The following is a 17089-nucleotide window of genomic DNA, read 5'->3' as shown; positions in this document are numbered from 1 at the left end:
AAGAAGAGTATGTTTATGAAAAATGAAATTTTACAGAAAGGTTAAACAGGAATCTAAGGCAATGATGTAACAGACATGGGGTATTTGAAAGACTTTGAAATTATACAATTTTTTCTGATACCATTTACTGTCAGGAAAGAGAATGTACACACTTGCATTATTTGTGAGTGAAAATGTATGCAAATATAGCAGAGAAAATATATAAGGTCTTTGTATGCATCAAGTCATGTCATGTTGACCATCTAATTTCATACAAGAAGACAAAGTCATCAATATCCCCCGCAATGGCAAAATGCTCTTCATTAATATGTCTACAAGTTATGATTATGTCAAATGTTTGGTGTGTATATAGGAAAGTGGAAGGAGAGTATTGAAAGGTTTTTAAAGTTCTGCTCCAGAAAGGAGCACTACCACCAATTTCAGTCTAAGTCAAACTTGTTGCCATGGAAACGCCAAAAATAATTCATTCAGAAATCCAAAACTACCAAAAGGCACTAGTACACCACCAGACCAATCTATGTGCCACGTTTGGTGAAGAAACATGGAACGGTTTTAGAGTTCTGCTCTGGAAAAGAGCACTACCACCAATTTCAGTCTAAGTCAAACTTGTTGCCATGGAAACACCCAAAAATATTTAATTCAGAATACCAAAACTACCAAAACGCACCAGTACACCACCAGATCTATCCATGTGCCAAGTTTGGTGAAGAAATATTGAACGGTTTAAAAGTTCTGCTCCGGAAAAAACAATGTGCACGGACAGACAGAGTCCATTTAATACCCCATCCCACCCACCCCTCAAAACACGTTGCTGGTGATAACGAGTCAGCAGATGGTTTATCTGTTATGAACTAACAACTGTTAACTATATCTGAGGGGTACAATTAAGAAGTCCAAGGTTTAAAGTAGAAGACGTGATGAATGCTGATAATATTTTATCATGATGTTAGGGTTATTTTATGCTCTGAAGTGGGTTTTACGCGTCGAACAAATGTAGAGAATGGACACAGAAAACCCAAAATACTGTGTCTGGAGAGATGCACAAAAATACAGAGAGCGTACCTACAGTAAATACCTGTGTATGTTATTTCATCCATCAGCTATGACTAATGTCCACATGATAACTCATTAATTCAAGGCTCTGAACATAGTGTTTCTGTACATTTCTGCTGTTTGTCTAACCATCAATCTTTTTGCATCTTTAAAGACTACATGGTCGAAACTCACTTGCATATGGTACATTTTCTTCTGCATCTAAAGATGAACCAGATGAGTTAGTCACAGAAACCTTGTATATGCCTGCATCTTCAGCTGTAAATGGTCCAGTTAATGCAATTTCTGCTGTTTTTCCTGCTCTACTCACTCTTCCAACATACGGTCCTTGTGGTGTAAATACTTCAGTAGACCCTGAAAATCTTGCAATGGTAATACGAGTTCCACTTGTATCAACTCTTGTCCACTGTATCAAGAAAGGTAGTGGTGCAGCTGGTGTATAGGTCCAATTCAGGTACAGCGTGTTTGTTGCTTCACTGCAGATACTAACACTCAAGGGTGGCGGAACAACCCAAGTAAATCCTGAAACAGAAAATGATAAGAGGTACATAAACAAATACATGTAGTACTGTATTGACTGGAAATTTAATCTTTCATTAGCAAGTCACATGCACGTTTTAATTTAATTAAACATGCATGTAGAGCCCACCATCTTACTTCAATTAAATTTTGACTTAATTATGATATTTTGAAGTATGCCTTTGGTATGAGGCTTTATACACTTTAACTGCTTAAAGGCCTGTTAATAAGGAGAAAATATACACATGTGCAAATTTGCATACATGAGTAAATTTACATAGGGTGTGCAGTTTGCTATGCGTTCAGAAGGACTAATAGTTCCTTTCTGCCTGAGCAATGGATGGATTAAGACGTGAGATGTCAAGAAGTCATTTCCCACATTACATCAGTGTTGGTCTGATACTGTGATGTTCCCATGACTGACATTCTAGAAGAAAGCAAAGATCATGTCATTGGTATGCTGAAGTTGTTGGTAATCATTTCACTGATGCTGAATGGTTGGAGAATGTGACGAGAAACATATGAATTGATCTGCACTTGACTGAAAGATGAGCCCTCTCCCTCTGATAATACATTTGAGGAACCATTGGATGTAAAGAAAAAGGTTGCTAGAACAAATTATTGGATGGCTTCCTCCGCAAAGTATAGAACTGTGGCCAACCTTTTTGGTGTCAGAAGGCAACCGTATGTGTCCGCGTCCATCAAGTGTGTGGAGCCATCATGAAACTTCTCCTGACTGAATACGTCAGGTTCCCCGAGGGAGACGCATTGAAGGATGTTATCAAGGGCTATGAGGAGTGTTGGGGACTTCCAAATCTATAGATGGCAGTCATATCCCTATCATAGCTCATAAACATTCAGACAGCGACTACCTGAACAGGAAGGGTTTCTATTCCGTGATCCTACAAAGGTAAGGCAGAGTACATGACACCCTTGTCTTTGTAAAATCAGGCATTTATTTCCTTGGAGATGATGGAGCTCTTTTACCCAAAAGGTTGAACAACATCGGAAATACACAAATGTCAAATATTGACTCACTCGAGCCAGGATGACAATTGAGAACGCGTTTGGTCTCTTGAAGGGACGTTGGTGGTGTTTGCAGAAGAGTATGGACATTGACGTTGTATTAGCCTGCACGGTAAGTGCATGCTCTGTTGTCCTCCACAACATTTCAGAGAGTGTCCGCGATCTCTACAGGGAGGATTGGGATGCCGAAGAAGACAAACAAGAAAATGACCACCAACTGGATGTACAGGAAGGGGGAGACGAAGGGATCACATGCATGAAAGCACTGTGTCATGAAATCGCACTGGCTTCTGCAATGATGTGTTTGTAAGACACTATTCATTTGTGGTGACATGTACTTTGAATAAACCATGTATAGTTCATACTGCTGATTTTTGTAAACATTTACACTTGTACATGCACATGCTTCAAAATTTAAATTAAAGTATTTTGTGAAGATAAAAGCATTTATTTCTTTTATGTTACCACACCAACCATAACCTGACCATAACCTCAGAGAACAATTTGACATGACGTCTTGCATTAGCCACAATATAGACTTTTGATAGCCTCAAAACCAGGATCATGACATTAGTGAATAATAAGGTATAGATTCAACAGCATCATGCTTAAGCTGGAAGGTTCAATTTCGAGAGCATTCAGTGACAGCTGTCTATTGCTTCTGTACAGTTTGGGAAATTCCACTTTTCCTTGAAACCTTGAATGGTTTAGACAGGTTTCACTGTATTATTAGGGTCTAATGTGGCAAATGTATTACATGTTATGTAAAATGCACATGGAAGCACAGTGTCTTCCTGGAATGCTGGCACTTCTTGTTTGAGGTAGGTAAAGCAGTGAAGCATGCAAATTGGAAGACAATGGGGATTATGGGGGGGATTTCCTAACCCTACGTGAGTGAAATTCAGAAAGTGAGCGAGAGCTCAAAGTCTATTCTTAGTCTTGAGTGAGCGAAGTTCAATTTTTCATGATAAAAATAGGAAAATATGAGTAAACACAACTCACACTGGGGTATATATATAAGGTCATCTTACTGTTACTCTATCTATGGCTAATGTTTAAGTTAATGTACGGTTTATTGCCAACAGAAGAGGTTGTCAAAGTTTAGTCATGGGTGGCTACAAATTCTGCATCAAAAGTAGACGACAAAATAGCATCCAGTTTGATGCTTTGGAAACATGCTCAGCTGACGAGGGATATGTGAGTATCCATAGTCATTGTTGAATCAAGCACTGGTGGTTGGAAACATTGAAGTATTGCCGATTTGAATGATAACAGAATCAGGACGTAAGTTTTTTAGTTGCTGTCTTGAACCCAGGATCAAGAACTCTGTTTTAACTTCATTGCATTTCAAGTAATTGGAACTCATCCAGCACTGTATGTTGCCATGCAGTGCTCCAATCTTTGAGTGAGGTATAAAGCTGGTTGTCATCAGCATACAGATGAAATCCCATTCAGTAATTTCTTATCATGTCTGCTATGAGCAATATGTACACAGAGAAAAGAAGGGGGCCAAGAACCAAACCCTGAGACACATCCATTTATTTTCCTGCTTATCAGAGAGTGCATCTTGAATTTTCACAGACATTGAATGATCAGAGAGATATGATTTTATCCACTTAAGTGCTGTTCCATTTCAGCATTGGCTCCTTGTCTCCTATCGTATTGTCTACTCTATGGCTTTTGTCTGTACATATGTTCCTTGACTTTTTTCTGATTTTGTAAAGTGCCTATGAGCATCTATTGATGTATACTAGGCGCTATATAAATCCATTATTATGCTTTACAGACTAAGATGAAAAATGCAGCAGAGAGGGTTTGGGGGATCCTGGCAGTCAGACTGGTAAGGTTCCTCTTCAGCTCAGGGCCCTTGCCCCCTCTACATGCAGCCCAGACAGCGAATGGGACTTCTCCCAAGAAACATGTCTAGTCAAACCCACCAAGAACTTTCCGGAGAATATGTAGACTCCAAAACACAGCAGCTATCTGCATTACCTAGAGTGTCAGAATTGCTATGCTCCTGATGGAGAACCCTGGCACTTTCCTGATAGAATAGAATAGAATAGAATAGAATATTAATGCCTTTTCAGGAATTTGTGTTACATCAGCAGAGCTACTGACACATTAGACAGATACCAAACATATTTACATAAATTCTTTGATTTAGATATCTTCACATTTGTTTAAGAGAGATATGGTGCTTGGAATAAAGGATGTACGGGCTCTCTTAGTTTTCACAATTGGAACTTTGTATCGGCAGCCTGTAGGGAGAAGGTTGTATTCCGAATTTAAGTAGTGAGTAAGGTCAGATATGATTTTGACAGCTTGATTCACGATTTGCAGCTCATATATTGATGATAAACATTCAAATCTGACTCCAGCGATTTTACTTGCAGTGTTAACAATTTTGTCTATTTTAGATTTGAGATGAACTGAGAGAGACCCGTACCAACAATGGAAGGAAAATGTTAAAATACTCTGAATAAATGCTATATAAAAAGATGACATCACAGATGGGTTAACATTAAAAGATCTCAGTTTACGCATGAGATGAAGACGTTCACACTTTTTGTATAGTGCTTCAGTGTTAGAGTTCCAGTTCAGCTTAGAGTCAATGAAGGTTCCCAGATACTTATACTCCGACACTGTCTCAACACATTCACTGTTGATTATAACTGGAAGCAGTTCTGTGGGTTTACTCCGAAAGTCAATTATCAGTTCCTTTGTTTTTGTGACATTTAACAGTAAGAGTAAGTGGTTTTCTGCACACCAAACCAAGGGTACCGAGAACAATGGGGTGTCCGACAACAGTGTTGGGATGCAAGCGAGATATTTCAAAGGCGAGGTCCGCATATTTAGAATACTGTTCCTGAATCTTGCCAATCACTTTGCTGTCAAAAAGGGACAGAAAATTCAATGATATAAATAAATTCATTAGCTTTATCAAAAATGACACGTTTGATGGCTGGAATTCTTCTGAGGCTGTATATGGGTCTATTCCAAAGATGTTTAAAAACATCATTTTCCATGACGTCCTTGACATTTTCACGGTCGTACCATGGATGGACCTCAGAGTCAAAGCCACAGGCATAGTGAAGACGATAGTAGAAGCAACGGGCCATGCCATCATGTCGTTTAAGATATTCACTGTGCCAAGGAAGGGCATCCACTGACAGGGTGTTGGACCATCTCTGTAAATTCATTACAGTCGACATTTCATGTTAATATTTTCTTTAAGAATCACATTTAGGCGAGTGGGAAGTGACTGGTCCTGGGCAGCAAAAAAGAAGCCTTCAGTTTTGCATTTAAGACCAGATGACTTCATCTAGGCGAAGGAGTCAGTTGGATAGCTATTCTGTTCCACACACTGCATGTACACATGATACAATGGCTTCTAGACAGACTTGGTGAATAACTTCACCTGGTTTACTCCCATCGCTGTGCCGTCCAGCAGTTCATAACCATCACCAAAATCAACCTCATTTTCGGATTCTGTCCAACAACCTTGTCACGCTTAAATAGCTGTGGAATTCCTTGCTTTCATCTTGACATGCATACCCAGAGGATCATCCGATAAACATGTGCAAAAATACACACTAAAATTCTATCATGAAGAGCTTCCACATATTTATATTTGACATATATAAATGATTAAGAGAGGAACAAGGGTGGTGGACTCCGTTATCAGACATGATCCTTCTGGTCAGGCAGTCAAGAATCTGGATATCTTGTTTTGTCAAACGACTAAGTACTCCAAAGGAATAGGAAAGGACTGGCACAGCAAAAGTATTTGTGGCTTTAACCTTGTTTCGAGCATTTAGCTCTGAGCTCCAATTTTCTATAAGCGAGATTTATACTTGCCCCGAAGTTTGTCTTGAATCTGGGCATTCTGGAGCTTGTCTCGAACTTTGTCTTATTATTACTATAATTACTATTAATGAATGCACCCATATCCTATCATAAAGTGCCTGTGTAAAAACAAGGTCTTTTCTGCAAAGGATTAACCATCAATACAATGATTTGATTGGTTATTGTTGTCTTACCAATTTATTTCTTTAAAGACATCTAGTTTATACTTGTTAAGTGTGCTATTTTGGGTGACCAATGATACCATAATAATGTTATGTACAATTTTTCAATATTAGATTGTTAAAAGACAAGCAAGTGTTATTAGCATCTGCACAGAAACATCGCATCCATATTGCAATAAATAAATTGTCTATCCATTAAAAAATTGTTCCTGTTCATCATGCCCCTCAAAGATGATATAAGTTTAGTCGGTTTAATCTAGATATTTGTATTTTGTTTTTATTCGTTTGTTGTAGCATTCAACAGAATCACTCCACTTCATTAATTTTGTTGCCGTGGAGTTCTTCGATGCGAGACAGACAACATGCACTAGGATTGCACTTAGGGCATGTGTGAAATATGATTCATATTACCATTACAATCATTTCATAAATTCACTGAAAACAGATTTTATACAAATAATTATAAATTATTATGCTAGGATCATAAGACAAAAATATAAAGATGTACACTGATTTTGTTTTCTTTCAATCCTAACATTTTTTAACAGGCTGTACATTGGTTACATCATTTCAGTAACAGTACATATATTTGTTGTCAAAACATTGTCTACTGACTATTACACAATGTTGTGATCCATCATTTCTAAAGGGTGATCCGAATTAAACAGTCTCTTTCCTGAAAATTGAAAGAACAAGAGCGTACACCAAATTGATTGTAATTTCTGCAGAAAACAAGTCTGTAGTTCATTATTTACCTATTATATTCCACTTTGGTATTTACATCCCATAAAAGACCCATCAAGATCCGGATTAGAATTTATGTTCTGTAACCCATGCTTGTCGTAAAAGGTGACTAACTGGATTGGGTGGTCAGACTCGGTGACTTGGTTCACGCATGTCATCGTATCCCAATTGTGTAGATCAATGCTCACGCTGTTGTTAACTTGATTGTCTGGTCCAAACCCGATTATTTACAGACCTCTGCCTATAGCTGCAATATTGCTGAGTGTGGTGTCTAAACTCACACACTGACTCACTAACTCACATCCCATAAATGTGCTGAAGTCACAGTAGCGTAATTGAGTGCTATTCTTTCTGACAACATTAAAATCACATCACAGTGCAATGTTTTGTCAGAACGTAATAACAACATTGCAAATTTACGTTGTGGAAACATTATGCATTGGGCTCTTCACAACATTATAGTCATATCCGATAAAGTAATTTCCTCCCTTTACATGATTATCACCTTTGACATGAGGCCACTTCTGGAGGTTATTTTTCCAAACATGGCGTCGAATCTATGCTATTCATCAACAGATTTTGACAGCTTTACTATGAAACAACTTCAAACATACTTGAGAAATCATGGTAAATATGTTTCTGGAAAGAAGTGTGAACTAATTTTGAGAGCTAGAGGTTTTAAGTTCATTAAAGATAATGATAAACTTGAATAATGTCGACAGTAAAGATCTGAAGGCTCGTGTTGGAGATACTGTCAAAAGGCACCTTGGGTGTCTTGTTTCCCCATTAGAATAGAACTTGCCAGACCTAAGTAGTTTGAAACATGGTTGGAGTAGTATACATGATAGGGCTACTGCATCACTTCCTCCTATGGCATTATTTATGTCAAATAATGCCCCACCGATGGTCGAAAACTAGAGAAAACGGTGTAGACCATTGTTTGATGTCCCCCATATGTTTATATACAAAAATGTGGTACTTTTTGATAGACCACACCGGGTCAATGGCGCGTTGCTGAATATCTCCATTTTGGAGGCATTTTGTTTTTTATCAATTGCAAAACGAAAGCAACAAAATTTTGTAATATTGATTAACCAGTCAAATTTAGATTCTAGTATGACCTCTTTTCGTTTGTACATATTGCATTTTAACTGCAAGGCGTACAAGTGTCGATAATGTGTCCGAGATCGGAGAGCGAGATGACCCCTTCGAGGCTCACTTTAGTCGTTGTGTCTCTCTGTATGAAAATCTCGCAAACTGATGCATTTGAGCCCAACAGATTTTGACTCCCGTCACGATTTCAACATCGGGTGATGGCTCTCGGAAAAAGACTTTGATATACAGCGTAGTATAGACTTTGATACATAGCGTCCCTTGTAATACAGTCATCAAACATCTTCAAATTTGGTCACCAACTGTAAACTGGTTCCTCGGAGGGCCGGTTTACTCAACAGCATGTGACTTGGTTTTCTCGGGATGACACTCATAAGTACGCTCCTTCTTAGCAACGGGACGTAAGGTTCCAGCACAATCCCATTATTGACGACTTTCGTCACGTAATGATCGAGTTTGTACAAGGTGTTTTTGGAGATACCCCCCGGTCTCGACATCATTTAAATCACCTAGGTTACCACCGCAGTGGAGGCTGTAACTTTTTTTGCTTGTAAAGGTTGTTTATTAGCTCTAAGTTGTATAACTTGCCTCTGACACTGGTTTCGTCAAATCCTCTCGTGTCCCCATGATCAGAGAGCGCTATGGTAGAGCATTTTCTAACACAATGCATTCCAGGTCCTGAAGCATTCAATGTCGTTCTTAATATGCAGCGTCACGCTTAGATATCCTATGTATATGGGTCAATATTTTATATCTAAAACGGACACTTTGAGTTCCGGGATCATACCCTGCATTAACATTTTGTACTGTAATAAAAGGAAAGATTTGGTTCAACCGCTGTTGTACGTTTCGTCTTTTATCGCAACGGCTCTCAACAGAGTCGAAGGACGTTCACCTTGAATATTACCAGTCATGCTTGTCTGATCGAGATGAATGCACAGCTCTCGATAGGGAACTATCTCAGGAAATTTCGAGCCCGTTGGTTCATTGTTGGACTGTAACCCGAGTGTTTTCGCTGAAGGCCTGCCGTGTTTTAAGGGTTTTTCTTTACTGGTTGATGTCAGCGTTCCGTTCAATTCATTTAGTTTGAGGCTGGCCCCTTGAGGGTTAAATTTTTTGTCCTTCAGTGAAAAAACGATTTAATAACCGTCAGACAAAATTTGGCGTTTTTCATCGATAAATAGCCTGTTGTTGTTTCTCTCGTTACTGATGTTTGTCCACTGCGGGTAATACGTGAGATTGCAGAGAGATACTTCGAGTTGTCCCAACATGTTATCTATAGCAATATGCAATATGGACAAAAACTAAACTAAACCCTTTCCGAATATTGAGGGAACCCTTGGGGGTCAAAGCCGTTCGTCAGTCAGTGACGTTCACGAATTATCAGAGCACTTATAATCGATCAAAACCAGACGCTGTTATTTCGATATCCTAATCTGGGTGCGAACGACGTCATCGTCCCCGGGACGGCACACCTGGCTTTTCAGACCACTTTGGATTCCGAGGATGATAAAAGAGAACATGTGACAAACATCGGCCAGGCCATTGTGAAGAAAACAATGATTAAAATCAGCAGAAACAAGGTCCTAAGCATCAACGACAGTGACATGTTCTTCAGTTATGCTGACCTCTGGAGAACCAAGAGCGAACGCCAGAACATGAAATATCAAGAGATTTGTCCGAAGGATGTGATTCAACTAGGTGGGTGGTGGGATATACTTTTACACTGGCCGAGCTCAAAGCCGTGATGCCGGAAGATATGGCCATAGCCAATGCAATCAGGAACTGGTTTTGCATTCCGTTCGACTTCAAGTTGCTCGAGGGACACATGCTGTTTTATCAAGCTGCGCTGGGTGACTCACGTTTAATGACTATGGTAAAGTCGTGTATGCAAGCGACTAGGACAGCAGCTACCTCAATTTCGTTGGAGTTCGACATGGTCACGAATATGGAACTGGCCATGAACTGGAGCATCAATCTAAACATGCCGGCTTGATCGATAAAGGGCATCTTGATCATTTCAGAAGAAATATTTACGCCAACGAAAAGTATTGGAACCCCGATATCACCAAAGTGGAAGCTGACCCAATCAGCTTTTCAGCCAAGGCATGAGAGCCCACCAACAGTGGGACGAGATCCGAAAACTACCGGCGATCAAGCATGTACCGGAAATCTCGCCGATGTGACGTTGGGGAGTACCTCACAAGGAAGTATGTGCTGTGGTTGGACATGCGATCCACGGACGACGATCGGCTAAATGGCAGCGGGCGTCAGATCAAAAACGGAAGTGAGGGAACCACAATTCAAACCGCCTAGAAGGCTCAAGACACCGATAATATAAACCTATATATTCTTATGTGATTTTGGACGCACAACTCAATGTGCAAGATGAAAGATTCGTGCAAGCCATCTACTGAGCAATGCTTCTCACATTGCAGGATTGAGCTATCCCTGGAACTGCATTGCGCCATCGTGTGCAGTCAGATGGGTTGCGGTAAGACAGTTTTTGTGCTGGACATGTTGGAAGGTTATTTTAGGAATGCTTTCGATCACATAGTCATTCTTTGCCCTACTTTACGTGTCAATAAACGTACATGGAGAGAGCGTGGTTGAGCATAAAATGGAACTGGGAGTCTGTTTGTAGGACTGGCTGCTTGCCTTTCACATCAAGTTTAAAGGAGAATCTACCCTGTTTATCCTAAACGATTGCAGCACAAACAAAGAGATAATCAAAAAGAGAGACATGCTCTTGTATTTAGTCTTCTTGGGTTGTCACATGAAACACAGCATTTCGGTCCTGACGCAAAAATTCAACACGGGTGCTGAAAGACCTCAAAGTACAGACGCGATGGGTCACCTCTTTCACTGCATGGACAGGGACTTGTTTGAGGAATGTCTGCTGGAAAACGATGTGATTCCCACCAATAAAGAGCGATATCATGCAAAAAAATTGTTAGCCGAAACTAAACACGCCAAACTCCTGCTGAAAACAGACCAACCTGTGGCTTAACAAGTGTGTTAGCTTAGCAAAGCAGCCAAGTCTGGACGGGTGAAGGCTTGCTTATAGAGGTGTGCAGCTCTGAATTGTGAGTTCGAATCCCAACATATTGCCTCTTGAGATACCTTGCAAATGTTCAAAACCTTTCCAAAAGGGTATCTGGTGATGATGAGATATCACAAACTTTCCAAAACAGCATCTGGGGAAGAATGAAAGTGGCAAACGCAGATACTGCTACAGATACGAGAGCAAGGTATCAGGTGACGATAAAGGGGCACTCTTCGCAAGAGGACAAATGCAGCTGGATCAACCCACCAGGGAACAAAAACCAATGCAAAAACCAATAAAAATTCCCTTGTGGGTTGTGGCTACTGGGTCAGCTTACTATTTTTTTCATATGAATTAAAATATTTTACAATTTTTTTATATGAATGAAAATTGAATGTGTAACCTCCACAACCATGATGTGTTTTGAAATTCTCGTTCTTATTAACCTGACATTCATATCGTTCTGTTTGGGTTGTGCCTTATTTAGTTACATTAAATTTAAAAACCGATTGATGCATTGCAAGATGGAGTGTGACAATCTGCTTGAACAAATGCTATACAAGGATGAAAAAATGAGGGCCGAGGGTGGTGTTGGTGTTGTGGATAAGCGAGAAAGGCTCACGGCACTCGTCATGGGTGGAAAGGAGAAACAATACTTGGGGGATCATATCACCACCAATAAAATATATAAAATGTCAGATGGAGAAGTCGATAAACTGTATGTGAGATACGAATCCAGACCAAAACAAAAGGTTTGCCATGACGCAGATATACACTGGCATAGCTTTGTATCTCCTTCCCATTCCACTGGAACATCGGCCGCACCTGTGCGAAGACCACGATGCGGATTCGTATGTTCTTAGCTCCCGTCACCGCGGCCATCATTACAGCGAAACATTGTCGATTTAAACATAAGTGTCCGCCTAACGATATACAACATGATGGATGCGAACCTCAAAATGATGGATGCGACACCTGCGGAGGAGGAGGAGACCCCCAAAAAGTGATCGATACTGTAACGAAGAAACCCCCAAACCCTAAAAAAGTAGCCGCTGGTAAAAAAGGCAGTGTAGCTAAGCTTTAGTGGCGTAACGATTCATCGATAGTATCGATGTTTGCATCGTCAACTACGCGATACGAATGCATCGATACAAAACACATTAAGGCAACATATCAGGATATTTATATTTCAAGGGTCCATGATATATCGATGTATTGCCACAAGAGACGATACATCCTGATACAACTTAATACTACTTAAAGTTGTAAGGAGTATTGCATTAGGATTAGGAATAGGAAGGGAGTCTCTTTGAAATACTTTGAATTTTAAAAACAAATTGAACCTTATAGGAATTTGTTTGTGTCTGTTATCTTCGTTACATGAACAAAGGAGTTGGTGTGAAAGTGAAAGAGTGTGAACATTTTTCAAACTCTGTGATCTGTAGAATACTTCAAGTAATTGAAATATGTTTTAGTTGTTTGACAAATAACACCATTTATTAAAGTAAGAGCAATATGGCTACGGTTGCTTTGATGGTTGGCGGAGCTATAGTGAACACCCTCACCATTTCGGGTGGCAATTATCTCTATTCTTCATTATGAACATCCAATGCAACAGAAATAGAACGGAACGGAACGTCATGATTTAGCCATGGAGAAATTACAAGCCCTGCAAGCCAACTAGGTGTAAGACCGAATGCAAAGAATGGATTTTATTCATGACCAACTCCAATGAGAAGGTCATGAGATGCGAACGTTTAAGGACGTAAACGAAGCCATGCACGAGTATTATCTCGTGACGGGAAAACAATTTGAACCCCTCGGAGATGAGCTCAACCTATCCCAATATTACACACCTTCCTCAAGTCAGAAAAAACACGAGTTGTGGTGTTGGGCCTCGCCACGACAGTCTTAATCGCCAAACAATTAGACTAACGTATATCTAGGTGCATACATAACCATACTGATAACAGCGAAGATAAGACCCGCTCCGTATTGTTGCAAATACGTGCTTCTATGAAAAGCCAAGACTTGCGGCAAGAAATGCACGACAGAGTACTGTGGAATACACATAATGTCTATCAGAAAGGGTTTCGTAAACAACACATTTTCGGTACCGTATGCTGTAGTGGTGTGAAATGCCATTCTTTTTCTGAAAAGTGAGAATTTGATCCGCGTAACGACATGATGGCTGGATTTCTAGCCCGGCACTGTAGACCGCTCACCCACCACGCCCTCTGTTTTGGCACATGAATATAGCAAATCAATTAGACATTTGACTTCGCAGGTGGATACAGCGAACCAAGTAGACATTTGACTTCGCAGGTGGATATAGCGAACCATGACTACTGTCAGAGCAGTGAAAGTGATTGCGAGGGAAAGTGGATTGGTTGGTTATTTTGGCACGAGAATTGCTGAATTGCTGACATTGCTGGACATCGAACCCATCAAACGCGTTACCATGCGAAAAATCAAAGCTCAAGGGAGGGAACTGGTTATTCCAGAATGAAGAAAGTTTTAACGTTGCTAGAAGACAACAAACCGGTGGAGTTGAGATTTGTGTTGGTAAGTATCTTCAAGGCTGGTGGATGACCGTTCAGTCTAATATCAATGTTGATAAGGTCAAACCACTGATCGCCAGCAAGATCAACGAGGAGTTGGATGATTTGAAAAGCATCAAATACCATCAAAGACCATCAAAATGTTGCTTCACAAATAACAACAGGCGGACGGCAGCACCGAGCACGTGGAGCCCTACTTCACAAGCAAACAGGAGGTCATAACCTAACCCGACTCGATTGATTCGACCATTGATGCGTCGCTGCAGAAAATACACGAATCGTTGGAACGATGGATACACAGCGGTTCCAGATGGGTGGTGGGAAGTATCGACACCGTCTATTTGGACATAGTGAACTACATGCCATTCAAAGGCGGAACGTACCTAGACTTGCCACTGTATTACAAAAATAAAAAGAACATCAATAACATCATAAATAAAACGGATGCTTGTGCGGTATATTCGGTGAAAGCTGCCTTAATTGCAGTAGCTATTAACAAGAACAGGCCTTCGAGCTATCCTACAGACGACAGACTTAACTGGGATGGCTTAGTTAAATCCACGCCCATCTCCTAATGGACAAGATTTGAAAAACTAAACAATTTGGCTGTCAACTTCTTCGGACACGAAGGCAATCGAAGGATTGTAGACAGAATAAGCAACTCTCAGAAAGGCGTACATAGGATCAATTTATGCATGACCGAAAAAAATGGTCAGTTTCACTATACACAGATTGAAAGTCTGAGCAGGCTGTTGTTTACGACCAATCGAAATATAAAGACCAAAATGCATTTCTTCGGCGGTGTCTGCACAGTTACAGTCGTGCCGACCTGTTGGAAGCGCACAGAGAGGACTGCCGAGGCGTGGGGCAGACTGCGATCAGGATCGACATGCCCAAAGAAAACAACAACATTCTCGAATTTGTCAACCACAACAAACAGATGCCCGTGCCCTCGTCATCTCACGCCAACTTAGAAGCCCTCATAAAAATATCGAACACGACCGCTTACCAGCGACCAGTGTGAGAAATAGCCACTGCCCAGCTAGCCCGTCGCTAGTAAACATCCAGTCAGGTCAGTAAATCTCCACAGTCACTGGCTGGCCAGTGAATTTTCATCACTCTCTCTCTCTCTCCTGATGGCCTGATAAAAATGTTCATCATATCAGCAGCTTAATGATGAAACCAGTGTCATGCCGACAATATCCTAAAATAAAAATTGGAAATTGGACCAAGACCAAATAAAGTTTCACTTACAAAACACAAGAACACGAGGTTTACGAGGTAGTCCGATACGATTGGAAAAGAAAGGCTCCTGTGATCTACAGAGGCCAGGACGAGGCTGAAAAGTTCCTTACCTGTTTACAAAACAAAGAGAAAATTATCAGGGAAACTTTATGGAAAATTATGCCTAAGTGTATGACGAAGGATGACTGGAGAGGTCATAAGAAGGCTAAGAGTTGCTATGTGTGCGACCAACCCCTGAACGGTGATTCCGTAAGTGATCATTGTCACGTCACGGGAAAATACAGGGGAGCCACTCACAATGCGTGTAACTTGAAGCTTAGAATAAACCCTAAAACAATACAAATCCCTGAGGTGTTCCATAATCTACGTGGTTATGAGTCACACTTAAGTATGCAGGCCATCTCAAAGATCAATGGCGACTTGACGTACATTCTCAACAACATGGAAAAATACATTTCGTTCTCGCTGGGCGGACTGAGTTTCATAGACAGTGTTCAATTTCTGTTCTCATTGCTGGATAGTTTGGTTAACATGAACGATCTGGATGCCTTCACCATAACGAATCGATACACCGACATGCCGACTCGACCTCTGTTGCTGAGGAAGGGTGTGTACCCATACAAGTACGTTAATACTGCTGACGGATTACGACATACACCTGTTTATCGAAAAAGGCACGAGAGGTGGAATTTTAATGGCCGCCAAGTGATACGATAAAGCCAACAATAAATACGTGGAAGGCTATGACTCGAGTAAACAACCCTGGCATATATTCTATCTCGACGCTAACAATCTGTATGGCTGGGCTATGAGTCAGCCTTTGCCCACCGTGGAATTGAATGGGCCTCCCCCCGATGTCGACATCAATAGTATTGCGTTGGACTCGAACAAAGGCTACATACTTGAAGTTGACCTGGAATACCCCAGAGATTTGCACGAGTCACACAACAGTTATCCGCTCACTCCCAAACGATTAATGGTTGACAAAGACTGGATGTCTGAATATCAGCGAAACAAGCTGGGATAAAACAAACTGGCCGACGTGAAAAAACTCTTTCCGAACTTGATGGATAAAACCAAATACATCGTTCACTATCGTAACCTGCAGCTGTACTTGTCGTTGGGCATGAAGCTGAAGAAAATACACAGAGTTCAGAACAAAGTCCTTGGATGGAACCTTACATAAGACTGAACACAGATTTAACACGTTGACTGCTTATCACGAGTATACTTGTAGTACCAATTCTGGCCGAATTTGCCACTACGAGTTATCTCGTAGCTACATCAGTGGTATTTTAAAACAAGTTTCACACGTTGGCAAAGAGGCTCAAGAAACAAACTGGCGTTCTTTGTTACCGCGACTGCTTCTGTGCCTGTTTTGCCAACATGTGAAACTTATTACGTTATTGTTACCTTGTATCCAAATGAATAGAAGTTTCAGATGTTTTGGTAAAAAACATGATGATATTAGTAATGTGAATAAATAAATTTTGATAATCACTATAACTATAATTAATCTATTTAGATTCGTTATTTTTTGTTTTAGTAAACGTTTCACAGTGTCATTTGCTTGTACTGCTTGTCATAGTAAGAAAATACCAATACCGTGATAATAGAGAGTTGCTTCAAATCATCTGAATTATAACAACAGACGTAGTTTTGCTATATTACATTCTATATTTGAATTTTCGAGTTTCAGTAGAAAGTAACAGAGAGTAAAAAGGTAAATTTAATGCTTAAGACTATATCTTCTA

At 40.3% G+C, this 17089-nt stretch overlaps 1 protein-coding gene across 2 annotated transcripts in view; it reads right to left on the bottom strand.

Annotated features, from left to right (window-relative positions):
- LOC124258233 overlaps positions 1-17089 on the bottom strand; it is a 59771-nt gene that overhangs the window by 34914 nt on the left and 7768 nt on the right. For both annotated transcript variants that reach the window (XM_046692298.1, XM_046692299.1), the window contains exon 2: positions 1228-1575. In XM_046692298.1, the coding sequence (XP_046548254.1) occupies positions 1228-1575 (348 nt within the window). The remainder of the gene's footprint in view (positions 1-1227; positions 1576-17089) is intronic.

This window comes from Haliotis rubra, unplaced genomic scaffold, assembly GCF_003918875.1.
Source record: "Haliotis rubra isolate DU_JTF1 unplaced genomic scaffold, ASM391887v1 Scf688, whole genome shotgun sequence".
Lineage (NCBI taxonomy): Eukaryota > Metazoa > Mollusca > Gastropoda > Lepetellida > Haliotidae > Haliotis > Haliotis rubra.
This window is presented reverse-complemented; position numbering and strand designations above follow the sequence as displayed.